Genomic DNA, 20,969 nt, shown 5'->3' on the forward strand with positions numbered 1-20,969 from the left:
TGATGCTGAAGCTGAAAATCCAATCCTTTGGCTACCTGATGTGAAGAACTGACTCATTTGAAAAGACCCTGATGCTGGGAAAGATGGAAGGCAGGAGGAGAAGGGGATGACAGAAGATGAGATGGTTAGATGGCAAAACTGACTCAGTGGATATGAGTTTAAGTAAACTCTGGGAGTTGGTGATGGACAGGGCGGCCTGGAATGCTGCACTCCATGGGGTCGCAAAGAGTTGGACACGACTGAGCGACTGAACTGAACTGATACCCAGTGAAAAACAATTTCCCTTTTTCCTCTCCACTTAGTTCCTGGCAACCACTATTGTACTTTCTGTTTCTAAGAGTTTGACTAGTTTAAGATACCTCATTTAAGTAGAATTATGTAGTATTTGTGACTGGTTTATTCCACCCAGCATAATCTCCTCAAGGTTTATCCATGCTTACCATGTGATAGGATTTTTTTTTAAGGCTGAACATAATTTCAATGCTGGGAAGGATTGGGGGCAGGAGGAGAAGGGGACAACAGAGGATGAGATGGCTGGATGGCATCACTGACTCAATGGACATGGGTTTGGGTAGACTCCAGGAGTTGGTGATGGACAGGGAGGCCTGGCGTGCTGCAATTCATGGGGTCGCAAAGAGTCAGACACGACTTAGCGACTGAACTGAACTGATAATTTCATTGTAAATATACATATCACGTTTTTATCCATTCAGAGACTGCTTTTTTAATGCAGTAAAAATTACCCATTATTTTATGAATTCTGGATTTAATTTAAATAGCCTTCCGCACATCAAAAGTGTAAAGACTTTTTTAATGCTTTCTTCTATTACTTTCATGGCTTTATTTTTCATTGATCCATTTGGTATATGGGTGAAATTTACAGATTGAAGTTCTTTCAAACAGCTAACCAGCTGTCCCTAGTTAACTGTTTATTTTTTTCCACATATTTGAGATGTCACTTTTACATTCTCACATGTATTTCAAAGTATTTCTGGACTTACTATTCTGCTGCACTGACCCATGTATGTTTGTTCATTGGTACCATGCCTGTTTTGTGCATTTTACCTTTATACCTTAATTTCTGGAAAAACAAGTTCTCCCTCAGTTCTCTTAAGTTTTTCAGCTCTCCCGGCTACTCTTGCATATTTTCCCTTATTAACTTTGGAATCACCATGTCTTAAAAACTAGTTGACAAACTACTTCAGAGGGAACTGTGACAATGTTATCCTTTCTATCCAGAAAAGATGATATGTCTTTTTATTTAAGGTTTGTTTTGTGTCTTTCAATTACGTATTTCCGACTACTGACATGTTTCCACTTTTCCTTATATTTTCTATAATTTCGGCTTAACCTAGGCTGCTATTTTAGTTGATATACAGATAGTCACGTCTATTAAACTTTCACTCCACTGTCTGAGAAATTGTATTCTTCACCTATTTCTTTTTACTATGAACTCCACCTTGTATGTTACAATCATGACATCCCTAAATTTCTTTCACTTTGCCATCTTAAGCTTTCACAATCATTTTCTTGCAGACAAACCACAGAATTCATTTTGCTCTGAATCTAACTGGAAGCTTTTTCCTTCAGAGGTGGGATAAAGCCTACTTGTATTCTTTTATATAAAAGGTGTCTGGTCTTAGTACTGCTATGTTGTGTTACGTGTGTGGCTGTTTATGAATATTCTTTCAACAGATGATGTTTTCTTTTAGATAGGTTTCCAGTTCTTTCAAATTTTAGTAAGGTTTTTTTGTTGTTGTTGTTCTAGCGATTAACTCATATTATTGACTTAGAATTCCACTAGATTATTTTTTAAGATACCTGTTAATTCCTTAATATGAACAATGTTAAAATGAACATGTTTCCTCTTCCTCTCCTTACTTAATTCAATCAGTAGCATTACCTTTATGGTTTCCTTTGAAGTGTTAAACATGTTTATACTTCCATTACTTGTGATCTTGAATACAGTTTTTGACTACCAGTAATTACAATGAGGTAATCTATACACTTTCTTCTCTCAAATTTTATTAGTTTTCATCATTTCTACATCATCAAGGTATATAACATTATGTTCCATCATAATCTCTACATTTGTTTTAGTCTTTAGGGTTATAAACCTCTCTCTCTCTCTCTACACACACACACACACACACACACACACACACACACATATATATTCAATGGTTACAACAAATTCTTTTCTCAGATAGCTCTTGGCTGGCTGAAGTTTATCCTTTAACAGTTTCCTCAAGAAGGGCTCATATATATACAGCATTCTCTGAGTTCTGTTTATACCTTTCATACTTGAAGAATGGCATAACTGGATATGAAATCTTTGGCTCTTGATTTACTTCCTTACTTTGTAAACACTGCTTTAACATCTTCTGGTATGGAATGTTATACAGAGATCTGAGGCCAGCCCAACTATCAACCCCTTGGAAAGAACTTTGTAGGGAGAAAGATGAGGGTGGTTGGCTGCCCAAAGTAATCTTTATGACCATTCTGGTCAGTTTACCCTGGCACAAGTACCCCTTTCAAGAGAAAAATTACAGTTTCAGTTAAGTTTTAATTGTACTTAAAACAATTTGTTCTGATGCACCGTTCTGGTTTCCTTACCAAAGAGTAAGAGTCGAAAGACTCCTTCTTTGATGCTAGACAGAAAAGCTGATTCGGGTGCATACTGCTCCATGTAAATGTAGCTCTACCTTTTCTTCTGTTCTGAATCAAACTAGGTATTTCTGGCACCAACCCTGTTACTACAACAAGAGATTTAGCCTTTGAACTTCAAGGTGAACCCTTAAACTTCAGTAAATATTTTTAAGTTCACAACTTCTGCTCCTTCTCAAGATGCTTTTGACAGCCTTTAAATATAATTTGGAGTCTACATGCTGTCTTTCAGTTCACTGAAAATGGAAGTTCAGTTATTTTCCTTATTTTAAAATTTTATGACTTCTATGGGAGAAAAGATGTAGAATTATGTAGTTATTATCATGCCAAAACTCTGACTATTAACTATGTGTGCACGTTTAATCTGTCATTATTATCTTCTTCCTTTGGAGAAGGAAACGGCAACCCACTCCAGTACTCCTGTCTGGAGAATTCCATAGACAGAGGAGCCAGGCAGGCTACAGTCCATGACATCCCAAAGAGTCAGACACATCTGTGTGACTTTCACAACTGTCTTTGGAAAGGTGAGGCATCTCAATGTTGGAACTCATAGGGCCCATCCTGATAAGATTTCTCCTTATGGTGTTAACTTACAATAGAGAAAAACTGGAAGTGTGTGGATCACAACAAACTGTGGAAAATTCTTAAAAATATGGGAATACCAGACCACCTGATCTGCCTCCTGAGAAATCTGTGTGCAGGTCAAGAAGCAAGTTAGAACTGGACATGGAACAACAGACCGGTTCCAAATTGGTAAAGGTTGTATACTGTCACCCTGCTTATTTAATTTCTATGTAGAGTACATCATGCGAAATGCCAGGCTGGAAGAAAACACAAGCTGGAATCAAGATTACTGGGAGAAATATCAATAACCTCAGATATACAGACGACACCACCCTTATGGCAGAAAGCAAAGAACTAAAGAGTCTCTTGATGAAGGGCAAAAAGGAGAGTGAAAAAGCTGGATTAAAACTCAAGATTCAAAAAACTAAGATCCCATCACTTCATGGCAAATAGATAGGGAAACAATGGAAAAAGTGACAGACTTATTTTCTTGGGTTCCAAAAATCACTGCAGATGGTGACTGCAGCCATGAAATTAAAAGATGCTTGTTCCTTGGAAGAAAAGCTATGACAAACCTAGACAGCGTATTAAAAAGCAGAGACATTACTTCAGTGACAAAGGTCCATATAGTCAAAGCTATGGTTTTTCCAGTAGTCGTGTATGGATGTAAGAGTTGGACAATAAAGAAGGCTGAGTGTCAAAGAACTGATGCTTTTGAACTGTTGTGCTGGAGAAGGTTCTTAAGAGTCCCTCGGAGAGCAAGTAGATCAAACCAGTCAATCTTAAAGGAAATCAACCCTGAATATTCACTGGAAGGACTGGTGCTGAAGCTGCAATACTCTGGCCACCTGATGCAAAGAACTGACTCATTAGAAAAGACCCTGATGCTAGGAAAGACTGAAGGCAGGAGGAGACGGGGAAAAAAGAGGACGAGATACTTGGATGGCATCACCAACTCAATGGACAGGAGTTTGACCAAAGAGAGATGGTGAAGGACAGGGAAGCCTGGCGTGCTACAGTCCATGGGGTCACAGAGTCAGATGCTACTGAGCGACTGAACAACAAAAAAGTAACCTAACAATAAAGGAATGATAAAATAAATTCCAGGATACATAAAACATATCATGCAGGACTTCTTATTGGTCCAGTGGTTAAGAATCCACTTTCCAATGCAGGGGACACGGGCTTGATCCCTGGTCGAGGATTCCACATGCCATGGGGCAACTAAGCCCATATGCCACAACTACTGAGCCCGTGTTCTAGAAATCACAAGCCACAAAATCTGAAGCCCGAGTACGCTAGAACCTGTGCTCTGCAACAAGAGCTCAGTTCAGTTGCTCAGTTGTGATCAACTCTTTGCAACCCCATGAACCGTAACACGCCAGGCCTCCCTGTCTATCACCAACTGCCAGAGCCTACCCAAACCCATGTCCATTGAGTCGGTGATGCTATCCAACCATCTCATCCTCTGTCGTCCCCTTCTCCTCCTGCCCTGAATCTTTCCCAGCATCAGTTCAGTTCAGTTGCTCAGCTGTGTCTGACTCTTTGCAACCCCATGAACCGCAGCACACCAGGCCTCCTTGTCCATCACCAACTTCCGGAGTTCACCCAAACTCATGTTCATTGAGTCAGTGATGCCATCTAACCATCTCATCCTCTGTCGTCCCCTTCTCCTCCTGCCTTCAATCTTTCCTAACATCAGGATCTTTTCAAATGAGTCAGCTCTTCGCATCAGGCAACCAAAATATTGGAGTTCCAGTTTCAACATCAGTCCTTCCAATGAATACCCAGGACTGATCTCCTTTAGGATGGACTGATTGGATCTCCTTGCAGTCCAAGGGACTCACAAGAGTCTTCTCCAACACCACTATTCAAAAGCACCAATTCTTCTGCGCTCAGCTTTTTTTATAGTCCAACTCTCACATCCATACGTGACTACTGGAAAAACCAGAGCCTTGAGTAGACGGACCTTTGTTGGCAAAGTAATGTTTCTGCTTTTTAATATGCTGTCTAGGCTGGTCATAACTTTTCTTCCAAGGAGTAAGCGTCTTTTAATTTCATGGCTGCAATCGCCATCTGCAGTGATTTTGGAGCCCCCCAAAATAAGGTAAGCCACTGTTTCCACTGTTTCCCCATCTATCTGCCACGAAATGAAGGGGCCGGATGCCATGATCTTAGTTTTCTTAATGTTGAGCTTTAAGCCAACTTTTTCTCTCTCTTCTTTCACTTTCATCAAGAGGCTCTTCAGTTTTTCTTCACTTTCTGCCATAAGGGTGGTGTCATCTGCATATGTGAAGTTATTGTTATTTCTCCCAGCAATCTTGATTTCAGCTTGTGCTTCATCCAGCCCAGCGTTTCTCATGATGTACTCTGCATATAAGTTAATTAAGCAGGGTGACAATACACAGCCTTGACGTACTCCTTTTCCTATTTGGATCCAGTCTGTTGTTCCATGTCCAGTGCTAACTGTTGCTTCCTGACCTGCATACAGGTTTCTCAAGAGGCAGGTCAGGTGGTCTGGTATTCCCATCTCTTTCAGAATTTTCCACAGTTTATTGTGATCCATACAGTCAAAGACTTTTTGGCATAGTCAATAAAGCAGAAATAGGTGTTTTTCTGGAACTCTCTTGCTTTTTCAATGATCCAGCAAATATCGGATCAAGTCAAATTGGAAGTGGTCAAACAGGAGATGCCAAGAGTGAACGTCCACATTCTAGGAATCAGCGAACTAAGATGGACTGGAATGGGTGAATTTAACTCAGATGACCCTTATATCTACTACTGTGAGCAAGAATCTCTTAGGAAAATACAGTAGCCATCACAGTCAACAAAAGGGTTCGAAATGCAGTACTTGGATGCAATCTCAAAAACGACAGAATGATCTCTGTTTGTTTCCAAGGCAAACCATTCAATATTATGGTAATCGAAGTCTATGCCCCAACCAGTAACGCTGAAGAAGCTGAAGTTGAACGGTTCTATGAAGACCTACAAGACCTTTTAGAACTAACACCCCCAAAAGATATCCTTTTTATTATAGGGGACTGGAATACAAAAGTACGAAGTCAAGAAACACCTGGAGTAACAGGCAAATTTGGCCTTGGAGTACAGAATGTAGCAAAGCAAAGGCTAATATAGAGTTTTGCCAAGAGAACGCACTGGTCATAGTAAACACCATCTTCCAACAACACAGAGAAGACTCTACACATGGACATCACCAGATGGTCAACCCTGAAATCAGACTGATTATATTCTTTGCAGCCAAAGATGGAGAAGCTCTATACAGTAAGCAAAAACAAGACTAGGAGCTGACTGTGGCTCAGATCATGAAGTCCTTATTGCCAAATTCAGATTTAAATTGAAGAAAGTGGGGAAAACCACTAGACCATTCAGGTATGACCTAAATCGAGAAAGGCAACCTCAGTGAGATGCCCACACATTGCAACTAGAGAATGGACTCTGCTCTTCGCAACTAGTGAAAGCCCTTGCACAGCAACAAAGACCCAGTATGGCCAAATATAAATAAAAAAGTTTTAAAAACGCTGCCACTGATATCCATTTTCAAAGAATACATACATACATGCATATATATTTATATTAGGAAAATAATGTTAATAATATTAAATAAGGGAGAATACAAAATTATATATAGAACGAGTCCAATGAAAATATTACATGATACTACATATATTTCTACATCTTATTATATTTATAGCAAATAAAAAGAAATGTTTAAGTTTTCTCTAGGTTTTTTTTCTTTTTAATTTAACATTTACTTGTTTACTTGACTGTGCTGGGTCTCAGTTGCAGCATGTGGGATCTTTAGTTGTGGCATGTGAACTCTTCGTTGTGGCATGCAGGACCTAGTTCCCTGACCAGGGATCAAACCTGGGCCCCCTGCATTGGGAGCAAACATTCTTAGCCACTGGATCACCAGGGAAGTTTCCTCTAGGGTGATTGTTGCTAATTTTCAATTTCTCTTTATGCTTTTCTGAATTTTCAAAGTTTTCTTGGGAAATGCCAATTATTCATTACTCCTTGCTTTCTAAAAGCAGGTAACTGCAATGCAATTAGTAATCATTTTTATGTAACAAATATTTCCTAGAAATGTGTTTTTGAAAAGTTATACATGGGAGATAAAGATTACTGATATAGTATAATATAGTAATTCAACCTTTATTCAGGCTGTTTAATCAGAAAGACATGGATTCTAACTCTATGGTTGCCATTTACTCGGTCCTGGGAGTTAAATTTGCTAAACTTCTGTTTTCTCAAATGTAAAACAGGTATATTGTCCATATGATGGAAACTGTTGTTAAGAATAAAACCAGCATTTAGTGTCTACTTGAAATAAAGTGATCAATAAATGATGCCTATTAACATTACAACTGTGAAAAGTGTGAAAATGTTAGTCGCTTAGATGTGTCTGACTCTGTGTGACCCCATGGACTGTAGCCAGTCAGACTCCTTTGTCCATGGGGATTCTCCAGACAGGAAAACTGGAGTGGGGTGCCATTCCCTCCTCCAGGGGACCTTCCTGACCCAGAAAATCAAACCCAGGTTTCCTGCATTGTAAGTAGATTCTTTACTGTCTGAGCTACCAGGGAAGCCCTATTATAATGAGAATTGTACACAGTTTCTATTGTGTATTACAAATCTGTTCACTGATAATAGACATTTATTTGTAAAGAAAATACATTCTGGTGATTTTTCAGAAACTTTGCCAAACAGTATTAGCAAAACATCCAGAGTGTAGAACAAGATAAGATAAGCTTACTACATAAAATATTATCAAATCTTTACTCATATTCCTTCACACATTAAGCATAAATGGACCTACCAACAATTGTAAATGACTCTGGGATATGAGAAGCTATCAAGAAGGCATGGAGGTAAAAACGAAGCGATCAAATTAAGTATTATAAGCAACAACTGAGTTCAAAATTGTATAGCTGTGTGTGTGTCTGTCTGTCTGTGAGATTAGTAATGCATATGAGTCTGTCAAGAGACAAATCATATGGAAGAAAAATAGGCAGCCAAAGTGTGAAAGACTGGGATAAAGGATTTAGATTAATTCACAGGTGGTAGAGGAGAGCCTTAGAGAGACAAAAGAGTGACTAACCTCCTTACTGGAAAAGAAACACCAACATAAAGTAAACTGAGAGATGAACAGAGTATGCAGACCGAGTAAAAATCTCTGCCCTGGTAACTCTTCTATGCTGTTTGTCCAGCCCATTTCCTCTTACTAAGAATGTTATTTTTTCCTTTTTTTCTGTGACATACTCAATCCTCAAGATCTTTTTCAAGTACCCACTTTCTCTGAGAAGTCTTTACAAACCATTTTAGCCCTCAGACTAGTTTCCTTAATAGTGGGATTATTTTTTTAAAACAAATTTGGTAACAGGAACTTAAAGTGTTGTGGATCTATGTACATCAAAAAACAAACTTGCAGAAGAGTAAGATCAGATTTGTGGTTATCAGAGGTGAGGCACTGGGAAGGAGGAACTAGATGAAAGCAGTCAAAAGATATAAATTTTCAATTATAAAATAGATACTAGGGATGTAATATAAACATGATAAGTATAATACTGATCTGTGTTATATATCCAAGTTAACAGTAAATCCCAAGAGATCTCATCACAAGGAAAAAACTTTTTCTATATCTTTAATTTTGTATCTTTATGAGATAATAGATATTCATAAAACTTATGATAATCATTTCATGGTATATGTAAGTCAAATCATTATGCTGTACATGTTAAACTTATATAGTGCTTCATGCCAACTTATCTCAATAAAACTGAAAGAAAAAAAAGCAAATATCCCTCTGACTCAATAACTCACTGATATGAACTGAAATTGTGACGTAAACATATAAAGACATTTCTACAAAGACGTTCACTGCAATTCTATCATAGCAAAAAAAAAAAAGTACCTAAATATTAATCAACAGAGATACATTTAATATAAATTGTGTATTCACATAACGGACTGTTCAACTAAAAAAGACTGAGACAACTGTTTATGTTGTTATTTAAAAAAAAAAAAAAAAAAAAAACACCCAGGATATATTCAAGCAAAAAGAAAAACTTAATTTATAAAGTATTACACAGTGTGGTTTCTTTTTAATGAAAAAAGTGTGTGTATTTATACATTCATGTGTTAAACAAATTTAAAAGTAAACACAGACATATACAAATACAATTAATAGTTATCTCTGGGGAACAGAAGTACAAAGGAAAAGAACTGACTTTTTAATTTTAAAGTTTCCTATAATTCTGTATTAATTAATTCATTTAGGAATCATTTGAAAATTTCTAGAGTGCCAGACACTCATGATTTATACCACTCACTTGGCCCTTACACATTAAATGTCTTTTGAGGTATTTCGTATTTGTTTATCCCACTGAGCCATAAACATGTTGAAGGCAAGCTTCCTTTCCCACAGCAACAACTATGAGCATACACGTTTCCAGATATACGTACATGTGTAAGTATTTTTTACAAGGAATGAATAGGCCCTTATCAAATTTATGACAGTGGTTGTTTCTGAGAAGGGTGAGAGTGAGGAGGGGAATGGGATGGAAGTTATTTTTTTTTAAAGAGGATTCAGTTCAATAAACTGTACTTTATCTCAAAAAATTTTTTTAAATAAAGACTCGTATAGGGATATCCTAGGTGGTCCAGTGGATAAGTATTCGCCTACCACAAATTTGATCCCTGGTCCAGGAAGATTCCAGATGCATATGCCACAACTACTGAGCCGCACTCTAGAGCTGGAGGACTGCAACTTCTGAAGCCTGAGTGCCCAAGAGCCCGTACTCCACAAGAGAAGCCACCTCAATTAGAAGCTTGGGCACTGCAACCAGAGAAAGTCCGAGCACAGCAATGAAAAACCTAGTGCAGCCAAAAAAAAATGAATGAATAAAATTTTTCAAAAGACTCAAATACTGTATGTAAATAAGTATAAATTTTTTTTTCCAGTCTTTCATTTGTGTTAACTTTGTTTTTAGCACCTCTCTTGCATAGAACTTTCAACTTATTTTGTATAGTCAATCTCCTGATGTTTCTTTAATGACTTTTGGCCTTGCTTACAATGAAAAGTACTTTCTTCTTATTCTTCTATGGCTAAACAAAAACATTGAGCTCTTACTAGGAGGACATTATGCTAAGTGAAATAAGCTTGTTACAAAGGACAAATACTATTAAGTATCTAAAATAGTCAAACTCACAGAAGTAGAGAGTAGAAGGGCCAGGGGAAAGAGGAAACGGAGAGCTGCTACTCAGTGGGTATAAAGTTTCAATTATGAAAGATAAGTTCTCATCATCTGATATACAATATCTTGCCTATAGTTAACAACACTGTATTATATACTTAAAATTTTGTTTTAAAAGTAGATCTCATGTTATACCTAATTAAAAAATATTTGCACTCTTTAATCATTTGGAATGTATTTCTTGTTACTGAATGATTTTCAGTATGAAATGAGTTAACTGAATGTTTTTCCAAAGGAATAATCAAGTTTCAGTATCATTTAGTAAACAGTAAATCGCTTCCTTATTGATCTGAAATACCACCAGTATTATAAACGGACACTTGAATTCAGTGAAAAAAAACTCTACCTCTTCAAAAGCATTAACCAATTTTTATGCATCTGAAATTAATTACACTGGGAATCACCACAAGAACCTGTCATCAACATGGTTTACCTTACACTGCATAGTAAAATTGCTTTTTTTCCCCAACCAGTCACAGCCAAAACAGAATTTAAAAAAAATTAAGTCAATCAGTAAGAAGTAAACCATAATTTTATTTGCATGTTCTTTTTAACTAAGACAAGTATTCAAAAACAAAAAATTGTTTAAACTAAGGAATTACAGAAAAGTTTATCAGATCAATAGATTCAACAAATCACTAAACTGAAAAATGAACAGAATGAAAATAAAATTCCAGAACAAGAGCAGATACCACCATCGGCACTGACTGGGAGTGAGGAAATCTGTGTTTTAATTCCAACCTGAACAAATGAATAAACCTCAAGAATTGGCTCTATGGTTCAATTTCCAACATTCTATAATTTCTAATTTGCCACCTCTAAGATTTAATTAAAACACCTAATACCATCAGCCAAAGAAGTACCTAATCTTTAGTGAGATGTTATTTACACCAGTATAGGTCATTAATCTAACTTAAAATTCATTTTCTCTAGCTATCTTCTGAGCACACAGAAAAATAGCTGAGCAACATTTTTAAGACTTCCAGTCACGTGAAAGTAATTTTTTTTTTAAGTGGAAGTATAGTTGATTTACAAGGTCCTAATGTGTAGTACAGGGAACTACATTCAACATCCTGTAGTAGACCATAATGGAAAAGAATATAAAAAAGAAGATATATGCACACCCACATATATATATAAACTGAATCACTTTGTTGTATACCAGAAACTAACACAACCTTGTAAATCAACTATACTTCCACTTAAAAAAAAATTACTTTCACGTGACTGAAAGTCTTAAAAATGTTGCTCAGCTATTCTTCTGTGTCCTCAGAAGATAGCTAGAGAAAATGAATTTAAGTTAGATTAATGACCTATACTGGTGTAAATAACATCTCACTAAAGATTAGGTACTTCTTTGGTGGAAAACTCAGCAGTGGCCACAGGACTGGAAAAGGTCCGTTTTCATTCCAATCCCAAAGAAAGGCAATGCCAAAGAATGCTCAAACTACCGCACAATTGCACTCATCTCACACGCTAGTAAAGTAATTCTCAAAATTCTCCAAGCCAGGCTTCAGCAATATGTGAACCGTGAACTTCCTGATGTTCAAGCTGGTTTTAGAAAAGGCAGAGGAACCAGAGATCAAATCGCCAAAATCCACTGGATCATGGAAAAAGCAAGAGAGTTCCAGAAAAACATCTATTTCTGCTTTCTTGACTATGCCAAAGCCTTTGACTGTGTGGATCACAATAAACTGTGGAAAATTCTTCAAGAGATGGGAATACCAGAACACCTGATCTGCCTCTTGAGAAAATAGTATGCAGGTCAGGAAGCAACAGTTAGAACTGGAAATGGAACAACAGACTGGTTCCAAATAGGAAAAGGAATTCGTCAAGGCTGTATATTGTCACCCTGTTTATTTAACCTATATGCAGAGTACATCATGAGAAACGCTGGACTGGAAAAACACGAGATGGAATCAAGATTGCTGGGAGAAATATCAATAACCTCAGATATGCAGATGACACCACCCTTATGGCAGAAAGTGAAGAGGAACTCAAAAGCCTCCTGATGAAAGTGAAAGAGGAGAGTGAAAAAGTTGGCTTACAGCTCAACATTCAGAAAACGAAGATCATGGCATCCGGTCCCACCACTTCATGGGAAATAGATGGGGAAACAGTGGAAACAGTGTCAGACTTTATTTTTCTGGGCTCCAAAATCACTGCAGATGTTGACTGCAGCCATGAAATTAAAAGACGCTTACTCCTTGGAAGGAAAGTTATGACCAACCTAGATAGCATATTCAAAAGCAGAGACATTACTTTGCCAACAAAGGTTCGTCTAGTCAAGGCTGTGGTTTTTCCTGTGGTCATGTATGGATGTGAGAGTTGGACTGTGAAGAAGGCTGAGCGCCGAAGAATTGATGCTTTTGAACTGTGGTGTTGGAGAAGACTCTTGAGAGTCCCTTGGACTCTTGCAAGGAGATCCAACCAGTCCATTCTGAAGGAGATCAGCCCTGGGTGTTCTTTGGAAGGAATGATGCTAAAGCTGAAACTCCAGTACTTTGGCCACCTCATGTGAAGAGTTGACTCACTGGAAAAGATTCTGATGCTGGGAGGGATTGGGGGCAGGAGGAGAAGGGGATGACAGAGGATGAGATGGCTGGATGGCATCACTGACTCACATCACATGGACGTGAGTCTGAGTGAACTCTGGGAGTTGGTGATGGACAGGGAGGCCTGGCGTGCTGCGATTCATGGGGTCGCAAAGAGTCGGACACGACTGAGCGACTGATCTGATCTGAATCTAAAACTCCTAATTTATCCTTCCCCTTTGGTAACCATAAATTTGTTTTCTATATCTGTGAGTCTGTTTTGTTAGCAAGTTCATGTGTGTCATATTTTAGATTCCACATATAAGTGATAACATATGGTATTTGTCTTTCTCTTACTTCACCTAGTATGATAATCTCCAGGTCCATTCATGTTGCTGCAAATGACATTATTTCATTCTTTTTTTTTTTAATGTCTGAGTACTGTTCCATTGTGTATATATGCCACATCATCTTTACCCATTCATCTGCTGATGGTCATTTAGGGTGCTCCGAGTCTTGGCTATTGCAAACAGTGCTATGAACATTAGGGTGCAGGTGTCTTTCAAATTTTGTTTTCTCTGGATATATGCCCACAAGTGGGATTAGTGGATCATATAGCAACTCTATTTTTAGTTTTTTAAGGAACCCCCATACTGTTTTCCATAGTGGCTGCACCAATTTACATTCCTACCAAATGTGTAGGAGGGTTCCCTTTTCTCCACACCCTCTCCAGCTTTTGTTACATATAGATTTTTAAAATAATGACCATTTTGACTGGTGTGAGATGATATCTCATTGTTGTTTTGATTTGCATTTCTCTAATAAATACCAATACTGAGCATCATTTCATGTGCCTGTTGGCTACCTGTATATCTCCTTTGGAGAAATGTCTGTTTAGGTCTTCTGCTCATTTTTTGATTTGGGTTGTTATTGTTGTTGTTGTTATTGAGTTATATGAGCTGTTGGTGTATTTTGTAAATTAAGCCGTTGCTGGTTGCATTGTTTGCAAGCATTTTCTCCCAGTCTGTAGGTTGCCTTTTAGTTTTGTTTATGGTTTCTTTCACTGTGTAAAAGCTTCTCAGTTTGATTAGGTCCCGTTTGTTTACTTTTGCTTTTATTTCTATTGCCTTGGGAAACTGGCCTTAAGAAAACACTGGTACAATTTATGTCATAAAACGCTTTTTGCCCATGTCCTCTGTTTTATTGTGTCATGCCTCATATTTAAGTCTTTAACCCATTTTGAGTTTATTTTTGTGTATGATGCAAGAGTGTTTTGACTTCACTAATTTTCATGCAGCTGTCTAGTGTTCCCAACACCACTTACTAAAGAGCTTTTTCTCTCCATTGTATATTCTTGCCTCTTTTGTTGAAGGTTAACTGATTGGTAGGTATGTGGGTTTATTTCTGGACTCTCAATTTTGTTCCACCGATCCATATATTTGTTTTTGTGCCAATACCATGCTGTTTTGATTCCTGTAGCTTTGCAGTATTGTCTGATGGCTGGGAGAATTATGCCTTCAGCTTTGTTCTTTTTCTTCAGGACTGCTTTAGTAATTCTGGGTCAGTTTACGGTTCCATGTAAGTTTTAGAATTATTTGTTCTAGTTCTGTGAAAAAGGCCAAGGGTAATTTGATAGAGATCACATTAAATCTGCAGATTGCTTTGGGTAGTATGGCCATTTTAACAATACTGATTCTTCCAATCCAAAAGCATGGGATATCTTCATTTCTTTGAATTATCCTCAGTTTCCTTTATCAATGTTACATACTTCACAGCATCTAAGTCTTTCACCTCTCTTGATCAGGTTTAAAAGACAGTTTTTTTTACTTTCCCTGAAAGTAATTCTTAACTTACCATTTAGCTTGTTCCTCTTTAAGGTAACACTTACGTTTTCCTAATACATGTTTTTTTCCAACCATTCCAAAACTACGATGATATTATACCATGTGTTTACATGTGCACACATCCTTCAGGATGATTCATTCAACTATATACCAAATCACTTTCTGCTTAATTCTTCTGGCTCAATCCTTCTTAGTTACTACTCATTTTTTGGTTATTTCTACAAAGATTGAAGCCCATTTGTTTATTCCTTTTTTCTTAGACTACTCAAAATAATTTGACTTCTATTTTTGGTTTTTTAAGTACTCAACCTTATCACCTTTTAAGAACTCATCCATGAAGTTAATATGCTCAGTCACTTAAATCAGTGATTATGTGAACAAATTTGAGTCCAGGAGAGGGAAAGGAAATAGAAAGAACCATTTAGTAAGTATCTATTTGCAAATGTCTAGCACTATTTTAAAAAGTTGTAGATTCCAGACAATACAACTTTTAAAAAGTTCTCCCAACTACCACAAAATCAATATGACTCCTTCATAAAAGAATAAAATGTCTTATTTAAATCTGGCTCTGTTGTTCTTGTTCTCTCTTCACCTACCAAAAGTCACTAGTACAGAAAAATACTTTACATTTATCTGTAATCAGTTCTTCATAAAACCATGATTATTACCTAGAATCTACATTTAATGACTGATTTGCCTTAAACCGTATTAGTGTGTGTTCATGCTCAGCTGTGTGCAATTCTTTGCAGTCCTATGGGCTGTAGCCCACCAGGCTCCTCTGTCCATGGGATTCTCCCAGCAAGAATACTGAAGTGGGTTGCTATTTCCTACCTCAGGAGATGTTCCTGATCCAGGGATTGAACCCAAGTTTCCTGCGTCTCCTTGCACTGGCAATCAAATTCTTTACCATTGAGCCACCTGGGAAGCCATAAACCATATGGTTCCCTGGTGGCTCAGAGGTTAAAGCATCTGCCTGCAATGCGGGAGACCTGGGTTCAATCCCTGGGTCGGGAAGATCCCCTGGAGAAGGAAATGGCAACCCACTCCAGTATTCTTGCCTGGAGAATCCCATGGACAGAGGAGCCTGGTGGGCTACAGTATATGGGGTCGCAAAGAGTCAGACACAACTGAGCAACTTCACTTTCACTTTCAAGATCAGTCCTGGGTGTTCATTGGAGGGACTGATGTTGAAGCTGAAACTCCAATACTTTGGTCACCTGATGCGGACAGCTGACTCATTTGAAAAGACCCTGATGCTGGGAGGGATTGAGGGCAGGAGGAGAAGGGGACGACAGAGGATGAAATGGTTGAATGGCATCACCAACACAATGGACATGAGTTTGGGTGGACTCCAGGAGTTGGTGATGGACAGGGAGGCCTGGTGTGCTGTGGTTCATGGGGTTGCAACGAGTTGGACACGACTGAGCCACTGAACTGAACTATAAAAACAAAATTAAAAAGCCAAACAGTTCACCTCATTCAATGAAAGTTCTAGTGTATTTTGAGGAAAATGCTTGTTTTCTCCCGGTTTAGGTTTATAAAGACTCTGTAAGATAATCAGAAGACTAGTCAGGTGAATGATGAGATGAGTTAATTGTGAATTTAATTACTAAATTTAAACTTCAAAGGTCCATATTTTTTGAAAGACATTGCCAGGTTTTTATTTATTCCCAAACTCAGTAGATCCCACAATCTAAAACTGCTTCGAATATAATATCTTAAAAAGGAAAGGATGTGTTTTTTTTTTAAAAAACGGGCAATGATGAAACGATTTCCCATAGCAATTTCTGCTTGAACTTAATTAACTGATAGCCATTAATTTCTTCAGCACTAATACCAGTTTTATGAAAAGAAAATATTCTCCCATATAAAATTATCAAATAGTCATGAACCCTTACCACCAGGGTACAAAACAAGCATCCATCTGTTGTGAACAATAATAAATCTTTTATTCACCTAATTATTCAGTTCGTTTGTACACTAAATTTCCATCTTTCATCATTCAGTCAGGCATGCAATTAAAATTTTATTTTTATGTATTTATTACCATAATCTACTGTTACAGGCATCCTGGAAAGGCAGAATCATTGGCTCAAACTTCCAAATATCAAATTTTGTTTTAAATTCTGAATTTTGACTTTCTGATCATCAGTTATCCTCATTTCCTATACATGACACAGTTATGTAACTATCCTAAAGTTATAACGAATATAAAACCCCAAAATGTCCATAAATAAGCATTTAAAACACACTTAATAGCATTGAAAAATGTAGTTTTAAGCTTTTATTCACATTTAAAATGACCCACGTGGGGACTATGTCATCAAACCAAGTAGAAAGACTTCACATCACAATTAGAACTACTAAATTCTTAAACACACACACACACTCCTCCCCCTTCCAGATTCCATACAGTCTTTGAAAAACAAAAAATTGCAGGAAGAATTAAAATCATCTCACCCCCATCATCCTAAGACATTATTGTTAACATTTTACCAAACAATTTTAGACACTTCACAATATCGAGTACACATTCCCAGTTTCACCGTGTTTATGCATATGTTATCAAATTATGTCTATGATTGTTATGTGACATTTTTCTAGCCCTCTAAAACCAGACTTAACTTTACAGACTCAGATTAAATTCACTACCTCCAGATCTCCCAGCTCAGTTTTTCAGCATTAAAGACTTCAGCTAATAGGTTCTCAAACCAAATAATTCAGAAACAGAGAACAGGTTCCCTGTGAGAAACCGCAATAGAGATACTGAGACAGAATCAGAAAAATCCAATAAAGCATCCTTAGAGTTGTAACTACTAGGTATGTGGGATTACAGATGCTATGAAAAACCTGAAAATGTTGTTTATTTCTGCAATTGAGCTTAAATTCTAGCAACATGATCTAAATCTATTCTCAGTTTCTGGATGTAAGGGCAAAACAATGAATGTAATGAAGAAGGACAAATACCATGAAAACAAGATGAATGACTCCAACTCTGGGTAGTTTCCTTTACTTGGTACATGTTTCTTTCTCAGTTACATCAAAGCACCACAACTTGGCTTAATATTTAGGTTGCAGTAACTTTCTAAGTGTGGCACAAAGGTAATTCAATAAATAACTAAAGGGTAAAACATACAGTAATGAGTAAGGAGTCGTAACAAAACTTTATCTTAATAGCATTGAAATGAAAATTCCACTAAGAGACTTTGGTCTTGCAAACTGTCTAATGATAAAGTTACAAATGAAACGCCAGACACACACACACTCATTCTTTAAAAATACATATCAGATGACAATGAAAACAATATCAACCCACTTATTTACAAGACATCTTGATCTGAAATGCTATTTATATTCAGTCTCTAGAACACTACCACCACCCAAATTTAGATCTTGCTGGTTTATATTGGTAACACAAATGATACAGAAAGGGTTTCGGAGCATTTCAAAAATCAACTTATTTAAAATCTCCTAATTAAAAAACAACTACTGCAAAAAGAAGAAACCACTGCAGAGAAAAGTATAAGCAAGCCACTTTGAAAAGCTCCTATCCCTACCAAATTTAACAAGCAACAATCACTGAATGTGGCTATATGTTAAAATAATAATAATAAGATAAAATAGAAAGGAAGGTGACAATCTTCACACTGCTTGTTGCAGACAAGAAAGAACAACTGTTAGTACTAACACTGGACTGTTAAGTGCTGAAAGACCAGACATGAAATAACGAAATCTTACTCCTCTGGTATCTAAGGCTACTGTACCAGCAGTTTCAATCAAGTAGTTCCTTAAGAACAGAGCCCATCTGTCATTCTCAGGGGATACTTGTATCATAAAGTGTACAAGCTTATAAATCACTAGCACTTCAGCACAAGCTTTCACTTGATGAAGAACTTATCAATGATGCTGGCAGAGGCACTTTTACACCTTCTTCCCATGTGAAAGGAATGAAGAGATCTGGTCAAGGACTAAAAATACAATGCTGAAAGCAAAATGTGCCACAATTTTTCTGTGAAAGTTTTATAATTTAAAAATAAGTTGAATGTAAGATAACAAAAGATGAGACAAAATACGCAGAAAAACAATAAATAAAATGAAATAACTGACCGAACAATATCAAAATATTTTCACAGAAGTTAAAAGGGTAAGTTTAAAAAAGTAGAAACAGTGTGAACTACTAACAGCAGTTAGAAAAAGTAGTTAGAAACTGAAACGCAGAATCAAAAATATTTATGGCAGTAGTAAAGAGAAACAACAGTTTTTGGAATGAAGACTCAGAATCACATATTATGCTCCACATTAGTTTTAAAAATCCTTAAATATAAAAACAAGACTTCCTCTCTCCTCAAAATAACCTAACCTATGATCTTCGGCTGAAAAATTTATGCTTTTGAACTATGGTGCTGGAGAAGATTCTGGCGAGTCCCTTGGACAGCAAAGAGATCAAACCAGTCAATCCTAAAGGAATATTCACTAGAAGGAATGATGCTGAAGCGCCAATACGCTGGCCACCAGATGGAAGACCCAACTCATTGGAAAAGACCCTGCTGCTGGGAAAGAGTGAGGGAAGGGGCAGCGGGCAACAGAGGATGAGATGGTTGGATGGCATTACCAACTCAATGGACATGAATCTGATCAAACTTAAGGAGATAGTGAAGGGGTCTCAAAGAGACGGACATGACTTAGCGATGGAACAATAACAATGATCTGTGGGGAAAACTTCAGCATATTAAGTTGATGGGTAAGCTTCCTAACATTGAATTGTTAAAGGAAGTGTGTGTGTTAGTTGCTCAGCCATGTCCAACTCTTTGTGACTCCACGGACTGTAGCTCACCAGGCTCCTCTGTCCATGGGATTCTCCAGGCAAGAATACTGGAGTGGGTTGCCATTTCTTTCTCTATGTTAAAGGATACACAAGCGAAAATATCCAAAGATTTAAGAAAAACACTAGTATCTGAAATAAATTGTTGTTACAACATAAGGGGCCATATCCATATTTGTCTTAAAGCTGTTTTATCTTCCATTTCTTATAAAGTAAACAGAAGTTTTGCCCATCTAGGATGTTGTTAATATTTTATTTCTTGATCTAGGTATTACTGATTACACAGACATGTTCACTTTGCAAAAAGGCATCAAGCTGTATCAGTGATTTGTGTGTACTTGTATACTTTCACCAAAACTTTAAAAAAAAGCTCATAAAAATTATTTCTACAACTTAAATTGTAGAATTTCTAATTGTATTTCTACAACTTAATTGTAATACTTAAACTGTATGTCTACAATTTAAATGTAGTTGTATTTATATATATAATAATACACATATAGATTATATAAAGTTATATATCCATATCCATATGCAAGTTGCTCAGCCATGTCCAACTCTTTGTGACCCCATGGACTGTAGCCCGCCAGGCTCCTCTGTTCATGTACAGACAGTTTCTAATCCAAATTACCACTGCTAATGTAAATGACTTACACATATTGTCATTTGTACCTGCTCAAATTCTTTCTCTTTTTTCCAATCAACTCAAAATTACTCTTTTGGGGGGAAAAAGTAAAACTTCAGAAAAATCTAAGGTTCAGAAGTACTTCATCAGGGAAAATAAACATGTAAGGTAAGCGATTCTTGGAAAAAAAAAAAATCTTTTAGTCTCCCTCTCCTCTGATGTGCTCATTTTGCCTGTGAGAGAGCACTCCATCCTAGAAAGTCTTCCTCCAAATTGCTTATTTCTCCTATCAATTTTACTGGGCTTAAAATATCAAAATTTGAGCAAATAATCAGTTTCTTCAAATTGCAAATCCATTTCAAAGGATTACAAAGATATCAGTCACTCACACACAACTGTGTCTACTTTTTTTGGGCTTCCCAAGTGACACAGTGGTAAAGAATCCACCCACCAATCCAAGACACGCAGGTTCGAACCCCGGGGTTGGGAGACCCCCTAAAAGAGGAAATGGCAACCCACTCCAATATTCTTGCTTGGAAAATTCCATGGACAGAGGAGCCTGGTGGGCTACAGTCCATGGAGTCACAAACAGTCAGACATGACTAAGGACACATATACACACAACTTTTTAAAAATTGA

At 37.2% G+C, this 20,969-nt stretch overlaps 1 protein-coding gene across 4 annotated transcripts in view; it reads right to left on the reverse strand.

The window, feature by feature from the left end:
• Nucleotides 1-20,969, reverse strand: part of FBXO11 (F-box protein 11) — a 112,618-nt gene that overhangs the window by 83,593 nt on the left and 8,056 nt on the right. The window contains exon 1 of one of the 4 annotated variants that reach the window (XM_059891127.1): nt 9,935-10,114. Coding sequence (XP_059747110.1) covers nt 9,935-9,974 — 40 coding nt within the window. The 5' untranslated portion in view covers nt 9,975-10,114. 4 annotated transcript variants of the gene reach the window in all.

The sequence above is a fragment of the Bos taurus genome, chromosome 11 (genome assembly GCF_002263795.3).
Source record: "Bos taurus isolate L1 Dominette 01449 registration number 42190680 breed Hereford chromosome 11, ARS-UCD2.0, whole genome shotgun sequence".
Taxonomy (NCBI): Eukaryota; Metazoa; Chordata; class Mammalia; order Artiodactyla; family Bovidae; genus Bos; species Bos taurus.